The 18126-nt window shown below is 61.5% G+C and overlaps 2 protein-coding genes across 4 annotated transcripts in view; both read right to left on the bottom strand.

The window, feature by feature from the left end:
• Positions 1-181: 181 nt before the first annotated feature.
• CTSH (cathepsin H) lies at positions 182-6980 on the bottom strand. The gene is made up of 12 exons (XM_059482107.1): positions 6823-6980; positions 6660-6691; positions 6486-6591; positions 6325-6395; positions 5746-5850; positions 5402-5488; positions 4776-4831; positions 3679-3760; positions 3528-3596; positions 3039-3145; positions 1666-1791; positions 182-935 (listed from the first exon to the last, which is right to left on the bottom strand). Exons 1-12 carry the CDS (start codon positions 6893-6895, stop codon positions 860-862), a joined length of 990 nt encoding a protein of 329 aa, XP_059338090.1. The 5' UTR covers positions 6896-6980; the 3' UTR covers positions 182-859.
• A 153-nt stretch (positions 6981-7133) lies between these two features.
• RASGRF1 (Ras protein specific guanine nucleotide releasing factor 1) overlaps positions 7134-18126 on the bottom strand; it is a 28402-nt gene continuing 17409 nt past the window's right edge. The window contains exons 12-27 of one of the 3 annotated variants that reach the window (XM_059482159.1): positions 17917-18053; positions 17580-17662; positions 16714-16962; positions 16078-16448; positions 15646-15771; positions 15364-15534; positions 14990-15102; positions 14361-14473; positions 13781-13841; positions 12088-12191; positions 11644-11728; positions 10560-10757; positions 9733-9812; positions 8960-9077; positions 8640-8708; positions 7134-8230 (exon numbers count right to left, since the gene is read on the bottom strand). In XM_059482159.1, coding sequence (XP_059338142.1) covers positions 8138-8230; positions 8640-8708; positions 8960-9077; positions 9733-9812; positions 10560-10757; positions 11644-11728; positions 12088-12191; positions 13781-13841; positions 14361-14473; positions 14990-15102; positions 15364-15534; positions 15646-15771; positions 16078-16448; positions 16714-16962; positions 17580-17662; positions 17917-18053 — 2171 coding nt within the window. In that variant the 3' untranslated portion in view covers positions 7134-8137. The remainder of the gene's footprint in view (positions 8231-8639; positions 8709-8959; positions 9078-9732; positions 9813-10559; positions 10758-11643; positions 11729-12087; positions 12192-13780; positions 13842-14360; positions 14474-14989; positions 15103-15363; positions 15535-15645; positions 15772-16077; positions 16449-16713; positions 16963-17579; positions 17663-17916; positions 18054-18126) is intronic. The other 2 variants (XM_059482160.1, XM_059482161.1) reach the window with 2 other exon arrangements.

The raw sequence follows: 18126 nt of genomic DNA, 5'->3' as shown, positions 1-18126 counted from the left end.
ACCCGCCTCCGCCCCGCTCCCTCCCGGCTCGGACCCGCCTCAGCCCCGCTCCCTCCCGGCTCGGACCCGCCTCAGCCCCGCTCCCTCCCGCCTCGGACCCGCTCGACGCCCCGCACGGCCTTGGCCCGCGCCGGGAGGCCGGAGCCCCTCAGCCCCCAGCTCAGAGCTCACAGCACAGCGCTCGGGTGACGAGGCAGCTTTATTGTCAGTGAGAGATTTCACTGTGAAACAACATAGACGTGCCCCTGCTCACACGCGGCTTCATTTCCTCGGCACCGAGGTTCTGGGCTCTTCGCTGATGGGTTAAAGAAAAATCACCCGTTTCTTCTCTATGTGCATCAAAATACCCTGTTTTTTAATACAAAATATAGCAAGCATTTCATCAAAATTGGTAAAAGTGTACAAATCACAGCACTCATTCATCCTTCCTATAAAGAACAGAGAAATTGCCTTCAAGGAAAATTTTAAAATCCCTACAATTTACTCCTGGTGATTGCAGGAAAGCCACCCGAGGGGCTGGGGGAGCTCTGTGTGCCCTCAATCTGTTCCTGTGGGGTTTCCCTGCACCCAGGCGGGCCCTGCTGCCCCCGGGGTGGATGGAGGCACACCTGGGCACACCTGGGCACGGCAGGAGGAGGGAACCTGGCAGGGACAGGGCAGGCTCAGCTCGGGCTGCTGCTGCAGGAGAACCTGGCTGCTGTGTGTGACAGCCAGGCTGCCTGCAGGTGACACTCCAGCAGGTGACACTCCAGCAAGTGATACTGCCAGCAGGCAGGCCTGGCACCGGTTCTGCCCCTCTGGTGCCAGCCTCAGCCCTGGAGCACATCAGGCACTGCAGCCCCGGGCCAGCCTGCCCCTGCTACACCAGAGGAACGGGGTAGGAGGCACAGGCAGCCAGCCCACACATGTTCTTGCCTCGCTCGATAAGGAAATACCTGAAAGAGACAGAAATGGCTGTGAGTGAGCGTTCCCTCCTGTGGCAGGTGAGCGTGGGCGGGCCCTGGCACAGGTGGCCAGAGCTGCTGTGGCTGCCCCTGCTCCCTGGCCAGGCTGGATGGCGTTGGGAGTACCCAGGGCAGTGGCAGGTGTCCCTGCCATGGCAGGGGTGGCACTGGACAGGCTGTGAGGTTCCTTCCCCCTCAGCTCTCCAGGCAATGCCATCCCCTGCCCCTTACACCCTGAATGAACCAGAATTTGCATCTCACTCCCAAGAATCCCACTTGTGAAGCTGGGATCTCACTCCTGGCACAAGCTGCTCTCACTGGCTGTGTGACCAGCAGGCAGAAGCCACGGAACCAGCAGCTCTGGCAGCCTGGCTGTGCCCTGGGCACTATGGGGAACCAGCAGCTCTGGCAGCCTGGCTGTGCCCTGGGCACTATGGGGAACCAGCAGCTCTGGCAGCCTGGCTGTGCCCTGGGCACTATGGGGAACCAGCGGCTCTGGCAGCCTGGCTGTGCCCTGGGCACCTCAGCAGCTCCCCTGGGCCAAGGCTGTGCTGGGCAGGGGCCCAGGCCAGGCTTGGTGAGCCGTGCCACCGCCCAGCCTGGCACCATTGCCCGCGTCCTCCCAGCTGCCAGAGCTCACTGCAGGGCTCAGGGTGGGCAGGGGCTGAGGCGGGTGCCACCCCAGCAGGCAGGGTGCGTGCCCAGCCCCAGGCAGCCTTACCCCTGCATGCCCCACAGGCGGCCCCAGGAGTTCTTGACGATCCAGTAGGGAGTGCCGTCCTCCTCCCCGTAGCCCACGGCCAGCACGGCGTGGTTCACCTTGTCGGGGGTGTGCTCGCAGCGGGGGCTGCAGGGAGACAACACGGGGGGCTCTGAGCAGCAGCCTGCAATTGGCCAGGGACTGCCCAGGCAGCAGTGCTGACCGCACTGCACACACAGCTGGGGATGCTCTGAGCCCCCAGCTCTGCAGAGGAGGGAGGGCAGGCACAGAAAGGAGACGCTGCTCTGTTTCTCCGCTCTGAAACTACCAGCCATATGTGGTGTTAGGGGATCCGTGCACTTTTGAGCTCCTGGCCACCAAGATGAGCTACGGTGCAAAGGAATTTTCACAATTGGAACCAGCAGCTCTTAGTGCCTCCCAGGGCTGGTTTGTACTGCCCCCCAGGGCTGGTTTGTACTGCCCTGAAATTCAAGGGCACTGCTTCATGTTTTGCACAGGAACAGCAAACTCTTGGGTCTAAATATGTGTTTCCTCTAAATTTTCAACCTTTAAACTACACTTGCTGAAAGCTGCTGCCTGTGGTGTGAAACAAGACAGCTCATGCTACATGCTCCCATCTCAAGAGCATCTATTTTTAAACATTTTCAAACTGCATCACAGGAAAAGATCAATAATCCACCTCAGATTTTCTTTTTTTTGATCTGTTAACAGCTGCTCTGTGCTGAAAGCACTGGAGCATCAATTATTCCATGCACTCTGACTTCAAATCCACCTTAGACTGTAAATCCACAGGATAACTGCTGCTAGTGTGTTCCTCTGACCATGTCCCTGCCCTCACAGCTCACACCTGCCCAGGGCTGGCACTGACCTGTGGCATCACTGGCTCTTGGCCCAGCAGCACCTCTGGAATCACCACCCGCTCCTCCCTGAGAGCCCCCTGGGGCAGATCCCCCAGGCTCAGCCTCTCCCTTGCACTTTCCCTGCAGTTCTGCGTGACTGAGGGTTCATTACTCCCAAATATTTTTCTGTTTCTCCAAACACACACTTTCCCCTGCTGGGACAGCCCCAGCCCCGTGGGGAGCGGCAGAGTCCCCCAAGCTGCCTGACTCGCTGACCTTCATTCCACCACAACCTGGTCTCCAGGCTGGACAGGCTCCTAGCCTGCAGCCCTCCTCCCTGTGCTGCACCCTCATCCCCTCAGGAACCAGTACATCAAGGCTCTGTTTACTCTTTTTTTTCCTATTTTCTACTTAAAAGAAGTGTGAGAACGCAGTGCAGTGTTCCTGCATGCAGCAGGATAAACAGGGATGCACGTGACTCCAGCCCTACACGCTCCCCTTGCCCTCACCTCACCAAACGAGGGTCACACTCACTTGGAATACACTCCTTTCCTGTAGTGCATGAAGTCACTCGTCACCTCAAAGGCAAAGCTCACTGGGTTGTGCTTCCCCACAGCTTCCACCATGCCGTCCTCGTCATACTGCAAGAGAGGATCCGGGGTCATCATCTCATCATCCTCATCATCTCCTGGCTGTGCTGGCCAGGGCACGGGGGATGGATAACCCTGCTGTCCTGCAGGACAAGGAATCCAGTGCTGAGCTGTAACAGGAGAACCGGGACTCTGTGCCAGCCTGGAGGGGCACCCCAGGGAAGCAGGCAGGAACCCAGGGCCTGTGTTTTGGCTCCAGCACCTCCTTGGTGCCACTTCCAAAAGGTGTGCAGGACAGCAGGAGTGTGCCCTGCAGCTCTGTCTCTCCAGGAGCACGCAGGCTGCAGCTGTGAGCCCAGCACACCTTGGGCACCCCAGTACCTCCCCTTGGCACAGCCCCGGCAGTCTGGAATCTCAGCCCTCGGGGCCTCACCTGTGTGATATTGATCACGTCCTTGACAAAGGCGATGGCTTTCTCGGGCTGGAACTTGCAGGTGCCATTCTGTGGGGACAGAGAGGCGCTGTGGGGGCTGTGCCAGCCCTGCTGTGCCCCCACGGTGGTGGCCGGGGCCGTGCTGCAGTACCTTGGCCCGGTAGGGGTAGCTGTCCTCCCCCATGAGCCCCTTGTTGTACAGGATGTACTCGAAGGCTTGGCTGGGCAGGCCCCTGCGAGACAACACGGCTCCATTAGGATGCTAACAGCTAATTAGGATGGTAATGATGAACTCGGTAATGCTGCAGCCTCTGCAGAGCAAAGCCATCGACATTCCCCACTGTGCAGCCCAATCCCACCAGCCAGGGAGGGGCAGTGTCTATTCCAGAGCCTCACAAACTCCAGTCTCTGCCTGCAGCATCTCCCTGCCGGGACTGCCTGGCGTGGTCATTCTCCGGCTGCCAGATCCCTGGAGAGCACCAGGAGCCCTGAGGGTGTGAGGTCAGCTGCCCACACAGCACTAGCCTCACATACTGAATGAAAGGTGTTTTTTGGTGCCCTCTGCCCAGCCTGGCTGGGGGACATTGAGACACCCACAGCTCCAGCAAGCAGCTGCTCCCTTCCCTGGCCACCTTCCAGAAGCACATCTCAGGAGGGAAGAAAAGAGAGATGATCAGGGAGTGCCGATGTGGAAACGCCTAAGGAGGAGCCACAAGAGAGATAAAAAGCACCAAGAGTGGCTTTGCTCAGCTCTGAGCGTCCATCTAGGACCGCTTATCTCACAGAAAACAGAAGCTGTCAGAAAGCTCTACTCTCTGCCTTCTCTAGCAAGGCCAGGAGGAACTTCCCAAAGAGGAAGTTAAAGTTTCTGTGGGTTCCTCAGGGTGCCAAGAGACGCGCGTGACTCGGGGCAGAACAACAGCCAGAAGTCCCCTTGCTGTCCCAGGGCCCACCAGAGCCCAGCCTACAGCTGCTGTGTGAAAATACCTCAGATAAAAACCAACAAAAGAGGAACAGCAGAGGTTGGGAAATGCTGGAGATTTAGTGAAACATCCCAACCTCTACAGAGGGTGAAATTAAAACAAGCAACCAAATCCAAAGTTGCTTCCCCTGACACATTGCAGCCGTGGGAAGACAAAAGCCATTCCATAATGTGGAAGGAGCCTGACACTAGATCTGGAGGAAGGCTGTCCATCACAGGATGTGAGAGCCTCTAATTTTTGCTCTTTCTGACCCTCTGTGACTTACCCACTGCAGCCGTGGTTGTTGAAGGCCTGGGCGCAATCAACCAACTGCTGCTCTGCCTGCAGAGAAGGGTTTTGAGTCAGTGCTCGACAGTTTTGAGTCAGTGATTGTCCCACACCTGTGCTCAGAGTCAGTGACTCAAAAAGCACCTGCACAGCAGGAACTGAGAGCTGGTTTATCCGTGCAGCTGGCTGCAACCACCACCACAGCACTGCTTTACCCCTGGGAGTCCCCTGGAAATGGCTCCATGTCCCAGGGAGGCAGACAAGGAAGACCTGGAGCAGCAGCCTGGGGTGCCCTGGCTGCCAGAGGCATTCCTCCTCACGCCTGCCAGGAATCCATCCCCCCCAGAAGCACTGGCTGAGATGTTTTCCAAAGGTCAGGTTTGTTTTTAACACGCCCGGCCCTCAGTTATTCTGCTAAGTTGTGTAAGCGGCTACTGTCTTTCTAGTTCTTCAGGAATATAAATCCTCCGGGAGCTGAAAAACCAACATGTCCCAATGTGCTGCCTGCAGTGAGGCTGGCAGGCCGGGCCAGGCACAGCTTCTGTCCCCACACCTCTCCCAGCAGCCTCCAGCCCCTCTGGCTGCATCCTGCTCCCCAAACACCTGAGCCAGAACACCTCTCACCAGAGAGAGCAGCTTTCCCGTGGCAATGGCAATAGCAGACTCCAAACAGCCCGTGGTGGAAAAGGTCCAGCAGCTCCCACAGGGACCCTACACGAGGAACAGGAGAGGAACTGCTCCAGGAGGTGCTGCAGGCTCACCAGCCTCCCCAAAACACGGGCAGGGGGGCATGGCAGCAGTGCAGAGCCTCCACTCCGTGCTGGCAGCTGGGCCTGGCCTTCAGCTCAGCCCCAGGCATGGCACAGCCCTGGGGGAGCTCCCCTGGCACAGGCACCCAGCCCTGCTCCTCGGGCATGGCGCCTGCCCGCAGCCATCAGCCCCCTCTGGCCGTGTCACACACCCCTCACCTGGTTTTTCACGGGTGTCACGAAATTCCCCTTCTTCCTCCAGTCGATGGAGTCGGGACGTGGCCCAGAGCTGCGCAGGAGGTTCCCCTTGGTGGCTGAGCAGTTCTGCAGGTGGGGCAGGAGGGCTGTGGTGTGCCACCAGGCCAGTGGGGCACGACAGCCACCCTGCCCAGGTGCCCGGCCCACACACAGGCCACTGCAGCAGGGAGCTCTGCCAGCCTGCACCCCTGCCAGCCTGGACCCCTACACCCCTGGCTGCAGTGCCCCGGCCGCTCAGGGAGCTGCCAGCAGAACAGACAGCTGGGTTGGAGTCAGGGCCGAGGCACCGAAAGCCATGAAGGTGGGGAACAGGGCTCACCTGGCTCTTGCCCTGGTGCCGGGGGCACAGGATGTGACCTGAGCACAGGGGACTGCAGGCAGCACAGCGAGGGGTGCTGGCCCTGCAGTGGGTGTGGGTCATGCAGAACCCCCTCATGGGGATGCAGGTCATGCAGAACCCCTCACAGGGGTGCAGATCACTACAGGACCCTCTCATAGGTGCACTGGACCCCCTCCTTCTCTTACCCAGCCAGCATTTACCTGCGGCTCACTCCACAGGTAGAGCTTTTTGAACTCCGCGAAGGTCAGATCCGAGAACTGGTTGAGGCCCACTAGAGGGAGGAAAAGGGGACACTGTGCTCAGCGATGGGTGCTGCCCAGGGCCGGCCGCGGCCGGGCGGCCTCGGGGCTCGGGCTCCTACTCTGGAAGCTGTGGTTGCCGGCGTTGTGCTCCTCCACGCGCCGTTTGTTGCCCAGGAAGATGCGCAGCCGCCGCGGGTACTCCTCGGGGCCGTAGCGCCGCTCGTTCTGCGGGGAACCGGCACGTCAGGGCCCCGAACCCGGCCCGGCTCGGCCCGGCCCGGCCCCGAGCTCACCTGCAGCATCCAGGCCTTGAACAGCTGCTCCTCTGCGGGAGAGAACGGGCCCGTCAGCGGCACCGCCACGGCTCTGCCGCACCGGGGGCCGGCCCGAACCGAGCCGAGCCGAGCCGGGCCGAGCCGTGCCAAGCCGCCTCCTGCCCTCGCGGTGCCCCCGTACCTTCGGCCGAGGGCTCCCAGGCGGCGGCGGCGGCCAACAGCGCGGCCGCGCTCAGCAGCACGGGCCAGCCCATGGCCGAACCGCGCCGGGCCGAACCGGGACGGGCGGGACGCAGCGGAGCCGAACCGCGCCGAGCCGAGCGCGGCCGAATTGGGTCGAGCCGCTGCCAGGGGGCGGGACAAGGGGCGGGACGTTGGGTGGGCGTGGCACCGGCTCTGGGCGGGGCACTGGGCGGGGCACCGGCTCTGGGCGTGGCCTGCGGCCCGGCGGGTCCGGCGTTATCCCGCCCGTAAAACTATCACAAACCCCGGTTCACCCTGAGATAGAATAGATTTATTAGCAAGAGGTAATCAGGAAACATATATTTTTACAAAAAAAATGGAAATATCTTTTTTTTTCCCAAACAAGCTGTAAGTTGAAATAGTTTTAGGGCTTGAAAGAGAATTCCCATACCACGAGGTATTGCTTACAGCAAGTGTTGTGTGAGTGGAGCATGCCTGCCACTGCCGGGGAACCGTGTCAGGGACTGTACAATGTAAAAAACCCAGGTACTATTCACAGAATAAGCACTACATTACTATATCCTGCTAGCGGGTGGTTAGCCAGGATTACAGTAGATGTAATAAAAACACTCGTCATCTCTAACTCTACGTCATGGTACTCAGAGTGGGCACAAGGGCACGGATCTACAGCATATCAACAGGAGCCGGATGCAGCGAGGAGAGGAGAGGCGAGGGGATGCTTCCATCTTCCCAGCTTCGGGGGCACCAGGGCAGCAGCCAGGGCCCCCCGTGCCCGGCCAGCACCAGGGCGGCACACACACAGAGGGCAGCTCACACCGAGGGACAACCTTTAATGCGCTCCCTTCTGCCACCTTACAGAGTTGGGATGTGACCGCCAGCACTGCCCGAGGGAGAGCTGCTCTGTGCTGCCCCAGAGCCCCGCGGGGACACGGAGCTCACCTGCCCCAGGGGGACTCACCTGCCCCAGGCGGACTCACCTGCCCCGCGGGCACACAGGGACTCACCTGCCCCACAGGGACCCACCTGCCCCGCGGGAACTCGCCTGCCCGACCACCAGCCCCCCAAGAGGAACAAATGACAAAAGTAACATCATGGAAAAGAGCCCGGGACTCCAGCGAAGTGTCGGCGCGTTAAACCGTGACGGGGCGGGGAATCCTACACGAGCGCGGCGGGGCCGGGGCCGGGGCCGGGGCCGGGCCGGGCCGGGGGAAGCACGGACGGGGGTCGCTCCAGGGCGCCCGTGGAGCGGGGCTATGTACAGGGGTACAGCGAGAGTCCGGCGGCCGCGCCGCTCACGAAGGCAGCTTGGGCTCTATCCGCAGAGAAGCTTCGTACAGGGACTCCTCGTCCATCACGCCCGACTGGTCCAGCAGGTACTGCGTCACCTGGGGACGGAGCGGGCCGTGAGGGCACGGCCCGGCAGCGGGGGCACCCAGCCCTGCCGCAGGGGAGGGTGAGAGCTGCCGGCCCGTCTCACGGCGGGGCCAGCACGGGCAGAGGGCGGCCGCTGCTGGCCGTGGGGCGGCAGGGGACGCTGCCCCTACACCGCTGCTCCTCAGCGCCTCCGGGTGCCCCCCTGAGCGCTCCGGGGCTGCCCATCCATGCTGCCCTCTGCAGCAACGGCTCTGCTGCAGCTGCCTGGGGCCCACGGGGGAGCCCCCACAGCCTCCCTCCGTCCCCTGATCCCCCCAACAGACTCCAGCAGGGAGCTGCCAGGTTAGAAGGCTTAGATGCTGTGATGGAAGAGGGAGATGAGGGGCAGAGCCTGCCCGAGGCTCTGGGACAGGGCTGTACCTTGGGCTGGTGCTCGATCTTGTAGGAGGTTTGCTGGAACTGGCGGATCTCCCTTATGATGTGTGAGATCTGTACACGGGCAAAACACAGGAGGTGCTCATGGCTTAGCCATCACCCAGAGAACCCTTCCCAGTGCCCAGGAGGGCAGGGGCACCCAGCACAGCACAATGCAGATGCCTTTTGTCCCTTCCAGACCCTGGGAACAGCCCCAGGTGTGTGCAGGGGACACGTGTGGCCTCCTGGTGCTGTGCAGGTGGAGGCTGAGGGGACACAGACCTGGCCACAGCCACATCACCCCAGCCCAGCCCTGGAGCACTCACCATCCTCATTTTGGAGAAGTTCACCAGGCCATCCTCGGTGTAGTTGGGGGTGCCCTCCTCGATGAAGGCCAGGTCCGTCAGGTACATGCCCAGGTAGGGGACACACGGGGGGTCACAACTTCAGGAGTGAACCAGAAAGGAATGAGGAGCAAAACTCCCTCACTTTGGAGCTTGGGGCAGGGCAGGGGAGAAGGGGACAGCTCTGCAGTTGTGCAGCAGAGGTGGAAGGATTCTCTCTGATATAGGAGGGCTCTCCCAGGGAAGGCTCCTGGTGTCCTGGGCCTCATCCCCACCAGCACAGCAGGACAGGCAGGACCCGTGGCTGCGCCCCTCACAAAGCCATAGGATACAGGAGATGAGCCGGGGCAGCTTAGACAGCACAGAGGGTCAGGAAGACCTTTAGAAGCTCCCATGGGCAACCTGGTCTAGTGGAAGGGGGCCCTGGCCACAGAGAGGAATGGAACAGGATGAGCTTTAAGGTCCCTTCCAACCTAAACCATTCTGGGATTTGATGATTCTGTGACAGTGATGGGGAAAATTGTTCTCTGGTGCCTGGCAGTGATTTTCCCCTTTGCACTCCCTTTTATTCCCATCTTTCCCCATGCTGCCCAAAGGAGCAGCTCAGTCCTGGGGATCGCTGCCAGGCGCTGTGCTGGCTCCACAGGGCAGCCTTCAGTCAGGCTCTGAGTGATCCTGGGAGCAGAGCTCAGCTCCCCCCGCCCTGCAGGCCCCAGAGCAGCCCTGGGGCAGGAGGAGAAGCACCACTCACTCACTTTTTCAGTGCCTCCCTCAGGTTCTTGAACCTGCCCTCCGACGACACCAGCTTCTGGAGCTTATCAATCAGAGCCTTGGTCTGCAAGAAACCAGAGTGCTGCTGGCAGGGTCCCTGGGAGAACCCCCACTCCCTGTGGCTAGGGGGCAGCCTGCAGAGACACGGGGGCACTTCCAGCCCACCCCAGCAGCTGCTCCTGCCCCTCCACAGGTGCAGAGTGCCCTGGCTGTCGCACCTGGCTGCAGGTGAGCAGGCTGTGCACTCACTGCCTCCCCTGCTCCCACCTCTGCCCTCGCCTGTTTTCATTCACAGGTTTCTCATTTTATAGCAAAAACGACTGCTCCTGGCTGCTGGGAGCCCACAGTGGTGCCAGCTCAGAGAGGTTTAACTGCACCTCTGCCTTGCAGGTAGGGACAATGTCTTCTCACAGGTAATTAGTGACGAGACAAGGGGAGAGGAGTTGTGTCAGGAGAGGTTTAGATTTAATACTAGGAAAATTTCGTAATGGCTGCCCAGCCCTGGCACAGCTGCCCCGGGCAGCGGTGGAGTCAGTGGAGGGATTTAACAGCTACGTGGATGTGGCACTTGGGGCCAGGGGTTAGTGGTGGTCTTGGCAGCGCTGAAGAAACAGCTGGACTTGCACAGTCTCAGAGAGCTTTTCTAACCCAAACAATCCTGTGATTCCATGAATAACCCGACTCCAAGGCAGGCTCTGCCTGTCCACCCACCACCTCCCTCCTGAGAACAACCTGAAACCCCTTTCCCCATTTCCTAACTCCTGCCCCAACGCCCCGCAGCAAGCCCAGCTCCCCGGCGGGGCCGGCCTACCTGCTTGGAGACCTTGAGCCACGTTTTCTTGAGGCGGAAGATGGCACTGCGGTTGAGGGAGGAGGTGATCTCCAGCACGGCGTTGTAGTTGTGCAGGCAGCGGCAGATGTCGGCCACCGCCACCCACTTCTCGATGGCGCTGGCGCGCGCCGCGATGTCCTCGTTGCGGATGATCTCCGAGGCGATCAGGTTGCTGACCTTGGGGAGACACAGCCCCATCCCGGCCCTCAGCGTGGCTCTGGGCACCCCATCCCGGCCCTCAGAGTGGCTCTGGGCACCCCATCCCAGCCCTCAGCGTGGCTCTGGGCACCCCAGCCCTCAGCATGGCTCTGGGCACCCCATCCCAGCCCTCAGCCTGGCTCTGGGCACCCCATCCCAGCCCTCAGCGTGGCTCTGGGCACCCCATCCCATCCCTCAGCGTGGCTCTGGGCACCCCAGCCCAGCCCTCAGCGTGGCTCTGGGCACCCCATCCCATCCCTCAGCATGGCTCTGGGCACCCCAGCCCAGCCCTCAGCGTGGCTCTGGGCACCCCATCCCAGCCCTCAGCGTGGCTCTGGGCACCCCAGCCCTCAGCGTGGCTCTGGGCACCCCATCCCAGCCCTCAGCGTGGCTCTGGGCACCCCATCCCGGCCCTCAGAGTGGCTCTGGGCACCCCATCCCGGCCCTCAGAGTGGCTCTGGGCACCCCAGCCCTCAGCATGGCTCTGGGCACCCCAGCCCTCAGCGTGGCTCTGGGCACCCCAGCCCTCAGCGTGGCTCTGGGCACCCCAGCCCAGCCCTCAGCCTGGCTCTGGGCACCGCAGCCTCACGGCAGGGTGAGATCTCCCCGTGCTGCTGCAGCCCCACCAGCAGCAGCTGCACCAGGACTGGCTCCACCTGCACTGGCTGCCCGGGGCCCGTGGGGCACGCAGGGCCCGTGGGGCAGGTGTAGCATTGCGTGTTCAGGCACGCAGGGCCATGGGGCAGGGACAGCCTGTGGGACACGCAGGGCCATGGGGCAGGTGACCCTCCCTCACCCAGCCCTGGGCAGGAGCCTGAGCTGCCTCCCCCGTGCCCACCCGCCTGTGCCCTGCAGCTGCACCTACATCATTGAAGTGCTTTGTGTTCTTCATGATGTATGGAGTCCTCTCGTTCTTCTCCAGCTTCATCCAGCCTTGCCCAAAGAATTCCCTGCAAACCACAGTGCTCAGGTCAACTTTCATTGCCCAGTTTTGTGGGATGTCCAAGCCCTGCAAGCTCCACTGCATCCGCACAGGATGGAGATCCCGGGGTCTGCCCCACACTGCTGGAAAGGAACCATGGATGTGGCTGGAGGTGTGCTGGTTGTGGGAGGGTGTCCCTGAGCCGATTACCTTGGGACATCCCACAAAAGCAGAGAAGCCACAGAGCTCCAAATCTGCCCTTGAGCCAAGGCTGGGCTACTGGCAAAGCCCAGGAAGGCTCTGGACTCTCTGGAGCCAGCCCAGCCAGGCTGCCCATGGGGCCCTGGGTGACCAGAGCCGCCTTTCCTGACCCACAGGATCACTCACTCATATGGGATCTTCTTGAAGACCAGGTGGTCCAGCAGCGTCAGCTGTTCTGCGATCTCCAGGGCTGAATGGTTCTCAAAGGGCTCTGCTTTGACCCCCTCGGCCTGTGGGACAGAGAAGAGTGGGGCTCAGCAGGCAGGAGAGCAGTGAGAATCCCTCACACCCTGGACACAGACCCGGAGCCAAGCCAGGCTGCCAGGCCAAAGGCTTTCCCCAGCAGAGCTGGGTGTGGTGCTCCAGAGGCACCCCAGCCCACACCGTGCTCCTGCCAGCCTCGAGAACCCCGGGGATTTAATCATGCAGCCTTTGGCTGTTTAATTAGCAAAGCAGCCAGGGATCCCAGCTGGAGCACCGCTGCTCCTGCCCAGGAGGGCAAGGTGGGCCTGCCAAGGGATTTCCAGGAAAGCAGGGGAGCAGGGATGGGCCCTGTCCCACTGCCTGGCTCTGGCCAAGCAGCACTGCAGGGCTCAGGGTGCCCCCACATGGAGCCAAGGCCTGAGGTTCAGACTGCATGGAGCCACTGGTGACTGTCCTAAACCATCACAGAGACATGGTCACTGAGACCAGTCCTTGGGCACAGCTCAGGATCACCCAACATCCCCCACAACACCCCCACAAACAGGGCTTGGATGGGGCTGGTGCCACTCCTGCAGCACCACCAGGGACTGGTGCCACCAGGGGCTGGTGCATTCCCTGCAACACCACCAGGGGCTGGTGCCACTCCCTGCAACAGCTCCACCCTGCTGCCTTCAGGGAGAAGATCAGCCACCAAACACAACAAACCCCACCGGCATCCCGCCCAAATAAACCCCAAACTGCCCTGGTGACACAGGAGAACCCCCCAGGATCAACACACACACACAAGAGCACAGCACAGGGCAAGAGCCCCTTGCACAATCCCTTGGGACAGGGCTTGGGAAAGCTCCAGCAAACAATGCAGCCCCCTGCTCGTGATGTGCACCCCAAAGCCCAGGGCACCCTCACATCCCAGCACCCTCGGACTGCAGGTGCTGCTGCCCAGCCTGAGGGGCAGGGCAAAGCCTCAGGCCTCTTATGTCCTCTCCTCTTCAGAGGAAGTTTCCAGAACACGCAATTATGGGAACAGCTCAGACAAAGCCCAGGAGGGAGTGCCCCCTCCAGAAGGCACCAGCAGAGCCAGGGGACAGAGTCATGGGTGTTTCAGGTGCTCCAGGCCGGTTTCAAGTGGCTCTTGTGTTCTTCTGGGAACACGTTTGGTTGGGTTTTTTCAGTGCAGAAGGGTAGCAAGCACTCTGCAGCCACCCTGGGGGCTCTAAATCCATGCACATTCCCAGGGCTCCCGTTCAGGGAGCAGCAGTGATGCTGGCTGAGCCAGAGCCCCTCACTTGGAGCTGGAACGGGTTTGGGGGCACGATGGGAGCCCCTGGGGCACAGGCAGCAGCAGGCAGGTGTCTCTGTGCCCTCTGCAGCCATTCTGCTGACTGCAGGGGGAATGATGTGCCTGTGGGCTGGCTGGTGCTGCCTCTGCCCTAACAGATCCAGCTGTGCTCACAGCTGGCCCCTCCCAGAAAGCCTTTCCTGATGTGCAGCTGCACCCCTGGCACTGCCCCTGGGGCTGGCTCTGCCCTGAGTGAGCACCAGGACCTTTGGCTGCTCCCCTTCCACCACCTCAAGGCACCAGGGGCAGGCAGGGAGAGAAGGAAGGAGCATTTACCATCTGCACCACCTCCTCCAGAGTTATCTGGTTGTCTCCTGGATCCTCCTGCGTCAAGGTCCTGTGGCACAGAAAGAGAGGATTACTGCAGCTGGGAGAGCAGCAGACCCACACAGCTCCAGCAGGACAGCACAGCCCCGAGGAACACTCAGCCTGTGTGTCAGGAGACCCCCTCAGTGCCATTCCTCATTTTACAGAGAAAAACACTCCTTAGCCGTGGCCAGTGTCCCCACAAGTGTCAGCCCTGCTGCAAGACAAGAGTCCTGCCCTCAGTGAGGGGTGGGGACACCCTGAGTGCCAGCACAGCCCGGCCCAGCACAGCCTGGGAGCCACGGTGCCACACCAGGACCTGGCAGCAGCAGGGTCGGCACCCTCTGGGCTCAGCACTGAACCTCAGCAGGGCACCAAGGGGCTCACACCCACCCTGCCCTGAGGCTGAGCACCGCCCAGCCTCCTCCCCATCTTCCTCCCTGGCTGCTCCCAGCCCCTGCTGAGCCTGCTGTGCTCCCGGGTGAGAGCAGGAGCAGCCAGCAGCTGGCAGTGCCAGGGCAAGCCTGGCACAAAACCTGCAGCCCCCCACCTGATGATGTTGGCAGCTGCCTTCCTCTCCTGCGTCAGGAGCTCGGGGTCGTGGATCACCTCCTCCAGGAAGCCAATCACCCGGAACTTCAGCTCCTCGTTGGTCTCAAAGTCCTGCCAAGGCCAGCACAGCCTGGGGTTACTGTGCTGGAGTGACCCTGATCCAGCAGAGCTGCTTCCTTTCCGGCTGGGCAAGGGATGCCTCTTCCAGCACCATCCCAGCACGGGAGGGCAGCAGGCTCGCTCAGTCCCATCGCATCAGCATCCCCAGCCTGGGAGAGCTGTGTGTTCCCAGTGAGAACCAGTATGGCACTGGGCCACTGCCCCGTCACCAGTGCAGGAGGGACAGCACAGCAGGGACAGCTCCCAGTGCCCTGACCCCATCCTGGGCATCCCAACGGGGACCAAACCCAGAGAGTCCCCCTGCTCTGCACCAGCCAGGGGTGCTGGCAGGCCCGGCTCCCCTCCTCTGCACCCCGGCTGTGCAAACCCTGATGTGCCCCCTGTTCCCTGCCCCAGCCCCCTGCCCCTCACCATCTGCCCTGCTCCATCAGACCCTCAGTGCCAGACTGCCCTCTCAGCAGTGCTGGCTGAGCTGCCCAGCACGTGGGGGAAGGCGGCGCTGCCCACCTGGGAGTGCTTGGACACCCAGTGCCGCAGCACGTTCAGCACGCGGTTGGTGGCGGCTCTGCGGATCACAAACTCCTTGTCCCCGTTCCGCTGGTCCGTCGGGAACCCTGAAACTGCCAGGAGCCCTCAGCACGGCACAGCCCCTTGGGAAGGGCTCACAGCCCCTCTGGGGCTGCCAGAGGAGCACCCCCTCCCTGTGTCAGCAGGCAGGGGGACACCTGAGGACCTGCACAGCCCTTGGGCAGTGCCATGCCCAGAGCCCAGGGCACAGCTGGAGCAGGCTTGGGGATTCTGGGGGCTCTGGGGTCCCCCAGCTCACAGTGTGCCTGCAGGGAAACCCCTGTGGTGGCAGCGGGTGCCCCTGGGGCAGGTACCTGCGCTGGCCAGGGACATCCTGCGGTACTTCTCCTTGGTGGGGGTGCCCTCGTTGGCCCCTGCCGTGGCGATGGCGAAGGCGGAGGTGGCAGACAGGGCGCTGCGGGTGCTGTCCAGGTCCCGGCAGGACGTCATCACCATGCCATTGTTGTAGGAAAACAGCGAGAAATCTGCGGGAGAGGAAATCCAGCACCCCTGTGGGCACCGCTGCTGCCAGACAGGGGTGGCCCCACACGTGCCAGCCCCCCGAGACACGGGCATCCCCAGACCTCACTCGTTACCTGATGAATTTTTGCACTTGACGGACTTGGGAGTCGTTGGAGATTTTGTTGGGGAAGCTTCAGCTTCTGCCTCATCGCTGTGGTTGGGATCTGTGTCCGACTCTTCCCTGACAGACACCTCTGAGCCTGGGAGGACAGGGAACCCCTTTACACCCGCTGCACACAAACACAGCCACCTTTTAGTTCTTCCCCATTTTCCTCAAGTCTGCCCCATTCCAGCCGGCGACAAAGCTACCATGTGTGGGAAAGGTACAGAGCTCTGCCGTTTCTGTGGGATACTTGGGAACAGGTTTTTTCCTTGAGGTGGAGGGATTTGGGTGGATTTTTTTGCTTTGTTATTAAAAATTACTGAGTTTTCAGGAGGCAGGAGCTCTCTGTGCGTGTACCTAAACCAGCCCCTGTGTGCCAGAGCCCGAACCCACAGGGACTCACTCTGCTTGCCCGGCAGGGACTCCTCTTGCTTCTCCGCGGCCGCTTCTCCCTCGTCGGGGATCTTGTTGGGATAGGCACTGGACACGTAGAGCTTGTTGATGTCCAGCGTGGTCTTGCTGAAGGGGGCCATGGAGGAGTAGACGCCGGCGTAGCCGTTGGAGGAGCAGCTGAGCGCGGCCAGGTCGAGCGCCTTGCCGCCGGTGATGATGGGGATGTTGAGGGAGAGCTTCCTGCGCCGGCTGGGCGACGACGACTTGCTCAGCGACAGCGGCGGCGGCGACGAGAACTTGCGGTTGGCCCGGGGCGACTTGGGGGGCTCCCCGTAGAGCAGCTTGTTGTTCTGGCTGTTTGCAAACAGCAGCTCCAGCGACCTGGCAGGGACACAGACGGGCTGAGATGGCACCTGCCAGGAGGTCATAGGGAACCCCTCATGGCACTGGGACGCCAGGGTGCACAGCAGCAGAGCCAACGTGAGCCCCTCCACCCTGTGGGCAGCTCCTGGCCCTCTCAGGAGCGGGGACGCCCACAGAGCTTGGATTCATCTCCCTCCCCTGTTTGGGGGTAGCTCAGCTCACGGGGCACAGTGACAGTCCCAGCGTGGCAGCAGGGACAGGACAGGTCCCCCTGCAGCCTCACCGTGCAGGGATGGCACTGATGGGCTTCTTGTAGATGGTGATGAGCTTGTCGAGCACGACGAGGGCGGTGGTGAAGACGCGGTAGGAGTGCAGGAAGGTGTTGAGGAAGTCGATGCTCAGGAAGCGCAGGTCCGTCAGCCTCTCCAGCAGCCGCTCCACGCTGGCATAGCGGATCTGCAGGACCTTGCAGGAATTCATCGTTTTACTGAACCTAATGTCAACATCATCACAATACAAGCTGGCATCAGACCTGCAGAGAAACGAGATTTCTGTGGCTCCAGCCTGGAACGAAACCAAGAGACCATGGGAAGCAGTGCAGGAGGGAGCCCTGTTCCTATGGGTGTCCCCATGGGAAACAGGGGTGGGAGTGCTCCTAGGGGAAAACCCAGGAACCCACACCCTGGAATGGGCTCCTGAAATGGTGGAGTGCTCAGCGGGCAGAGGGATGTGGATGGGCCATCCCCAGGTGCACACAAGCCAAGCCCCCTCCCCTGTGTGGCAGCAGGGAATGGGGCAGGAACACCCCGTGCTGCCCCGTCCCCCCAGCTGGGAACAGCCCCCCTCGTCCCACACATGTCCCAGCACAGCCTTTGCACCCCAGGACCTACAGGGAGGACAGCCTCCCTGCCTCCCTTCTGGCACTTTTACCCCCTCTTTACTATTGTTATTTTTCCCTGAACTCTCCCCCTTGGCATTCCCACCTCCCCAGCAGGCACAAATCCCTCAGCAGCCAATTAACGCTGCTAATCACCACACTGGGACTGCCCACGGAGCACACGGGTGAGGTCCCAGGGGGTCCCAGTGCTCCCGAGGCTCCTGGCAGCGTTGGGCAGCCCCGGGAGCTGTGTCCTGGCCCTGCACACTCACTTGATCATCTGGGGCACGGTGACCTTGGAGTTCTCCTCGAAGGCGTTCATCATCAGCCCGTTGCAGCGGATGTTGTCCACGCACTGGAGAGACACGGGCAGCAGGTGCAGGAGCTCAGGGCTTGGCTTTCCCCAGAGCAGTGACATCCCTGCTCCCTGCAGGTCCCCACACCCCAGGGGCACCAGGAAAGCTCCAGGGTGCAAACCCAGGCTCAGGGCGGGCAGTGGGGCCATGGGCACACAGCAAAGCCGGTGTTACCTGCGTGCCCCAACCCAGCAGGGACCCCGTGGCAGCTCCTCGTGCTGAGAGCTCCACAGCCCTCCCTGCTGGGTCCTACCTGGCTGATGTCACTGGTCCATGCAGCCTTCTCCTGCCTGGATGAGGCCACCAGGATAACGGTGAAAGATGAGGAATCCTTCGGCTCCACCACGATTTTGAAGTCAAGGTGGTCAATGTCTTGTCCTGATGTTTTGGCTTTGGAACAGAAAAAGCCCACACAGTGATTGGGAAAGCCTTTCCCATCCCCTCTCTCCCAGCCAGCTTTCAA

This window comes from Ammospiza nelsoni, chromosome 14 (assembly GCF_027579445.1).
Source record: "Ammospiza nelsoni isolate bAmmNel1 chromosome 14, bAmmNel1.pri, whole genome shotgun sequence".
Lineage (NCBI taxonomy): Eukaryota > Metazoa > Chordata > Aves > Passeriformes > Passerellidae > Ammospiza > Ammospiza nelsoni.
Note: the sequence above shows the minus strand (reverse complement) of the source record. Positions and strands in the feature narration are given on the sequence as shown.

Bases quoted from the DNA above. Each gene is read 5' to 3' on its own strand.
- CTSH (XM_059482107.1), bottom strand. From the start codon at position 6,895: ATGGGCTGGCCCGTGCTGCTGAGCGCGGCCGCGCTGTTGGCCGCCGCC. The intron at 6,592-6,659 runs GTGAGCTCGGGG...GGTTCCCCGCAG, and splicing joins TCAAGGCCTGGATGCTGCAG to AACGAGCGGCGCTACGGCCC. The intron at 3,597-3,678 runs GTACTGCAGCAC...CTGTCCCCACAG, and splicing joins GCTACCCCTACCGGGCCAAG to AATGGCACCTGCAAGTTCCA.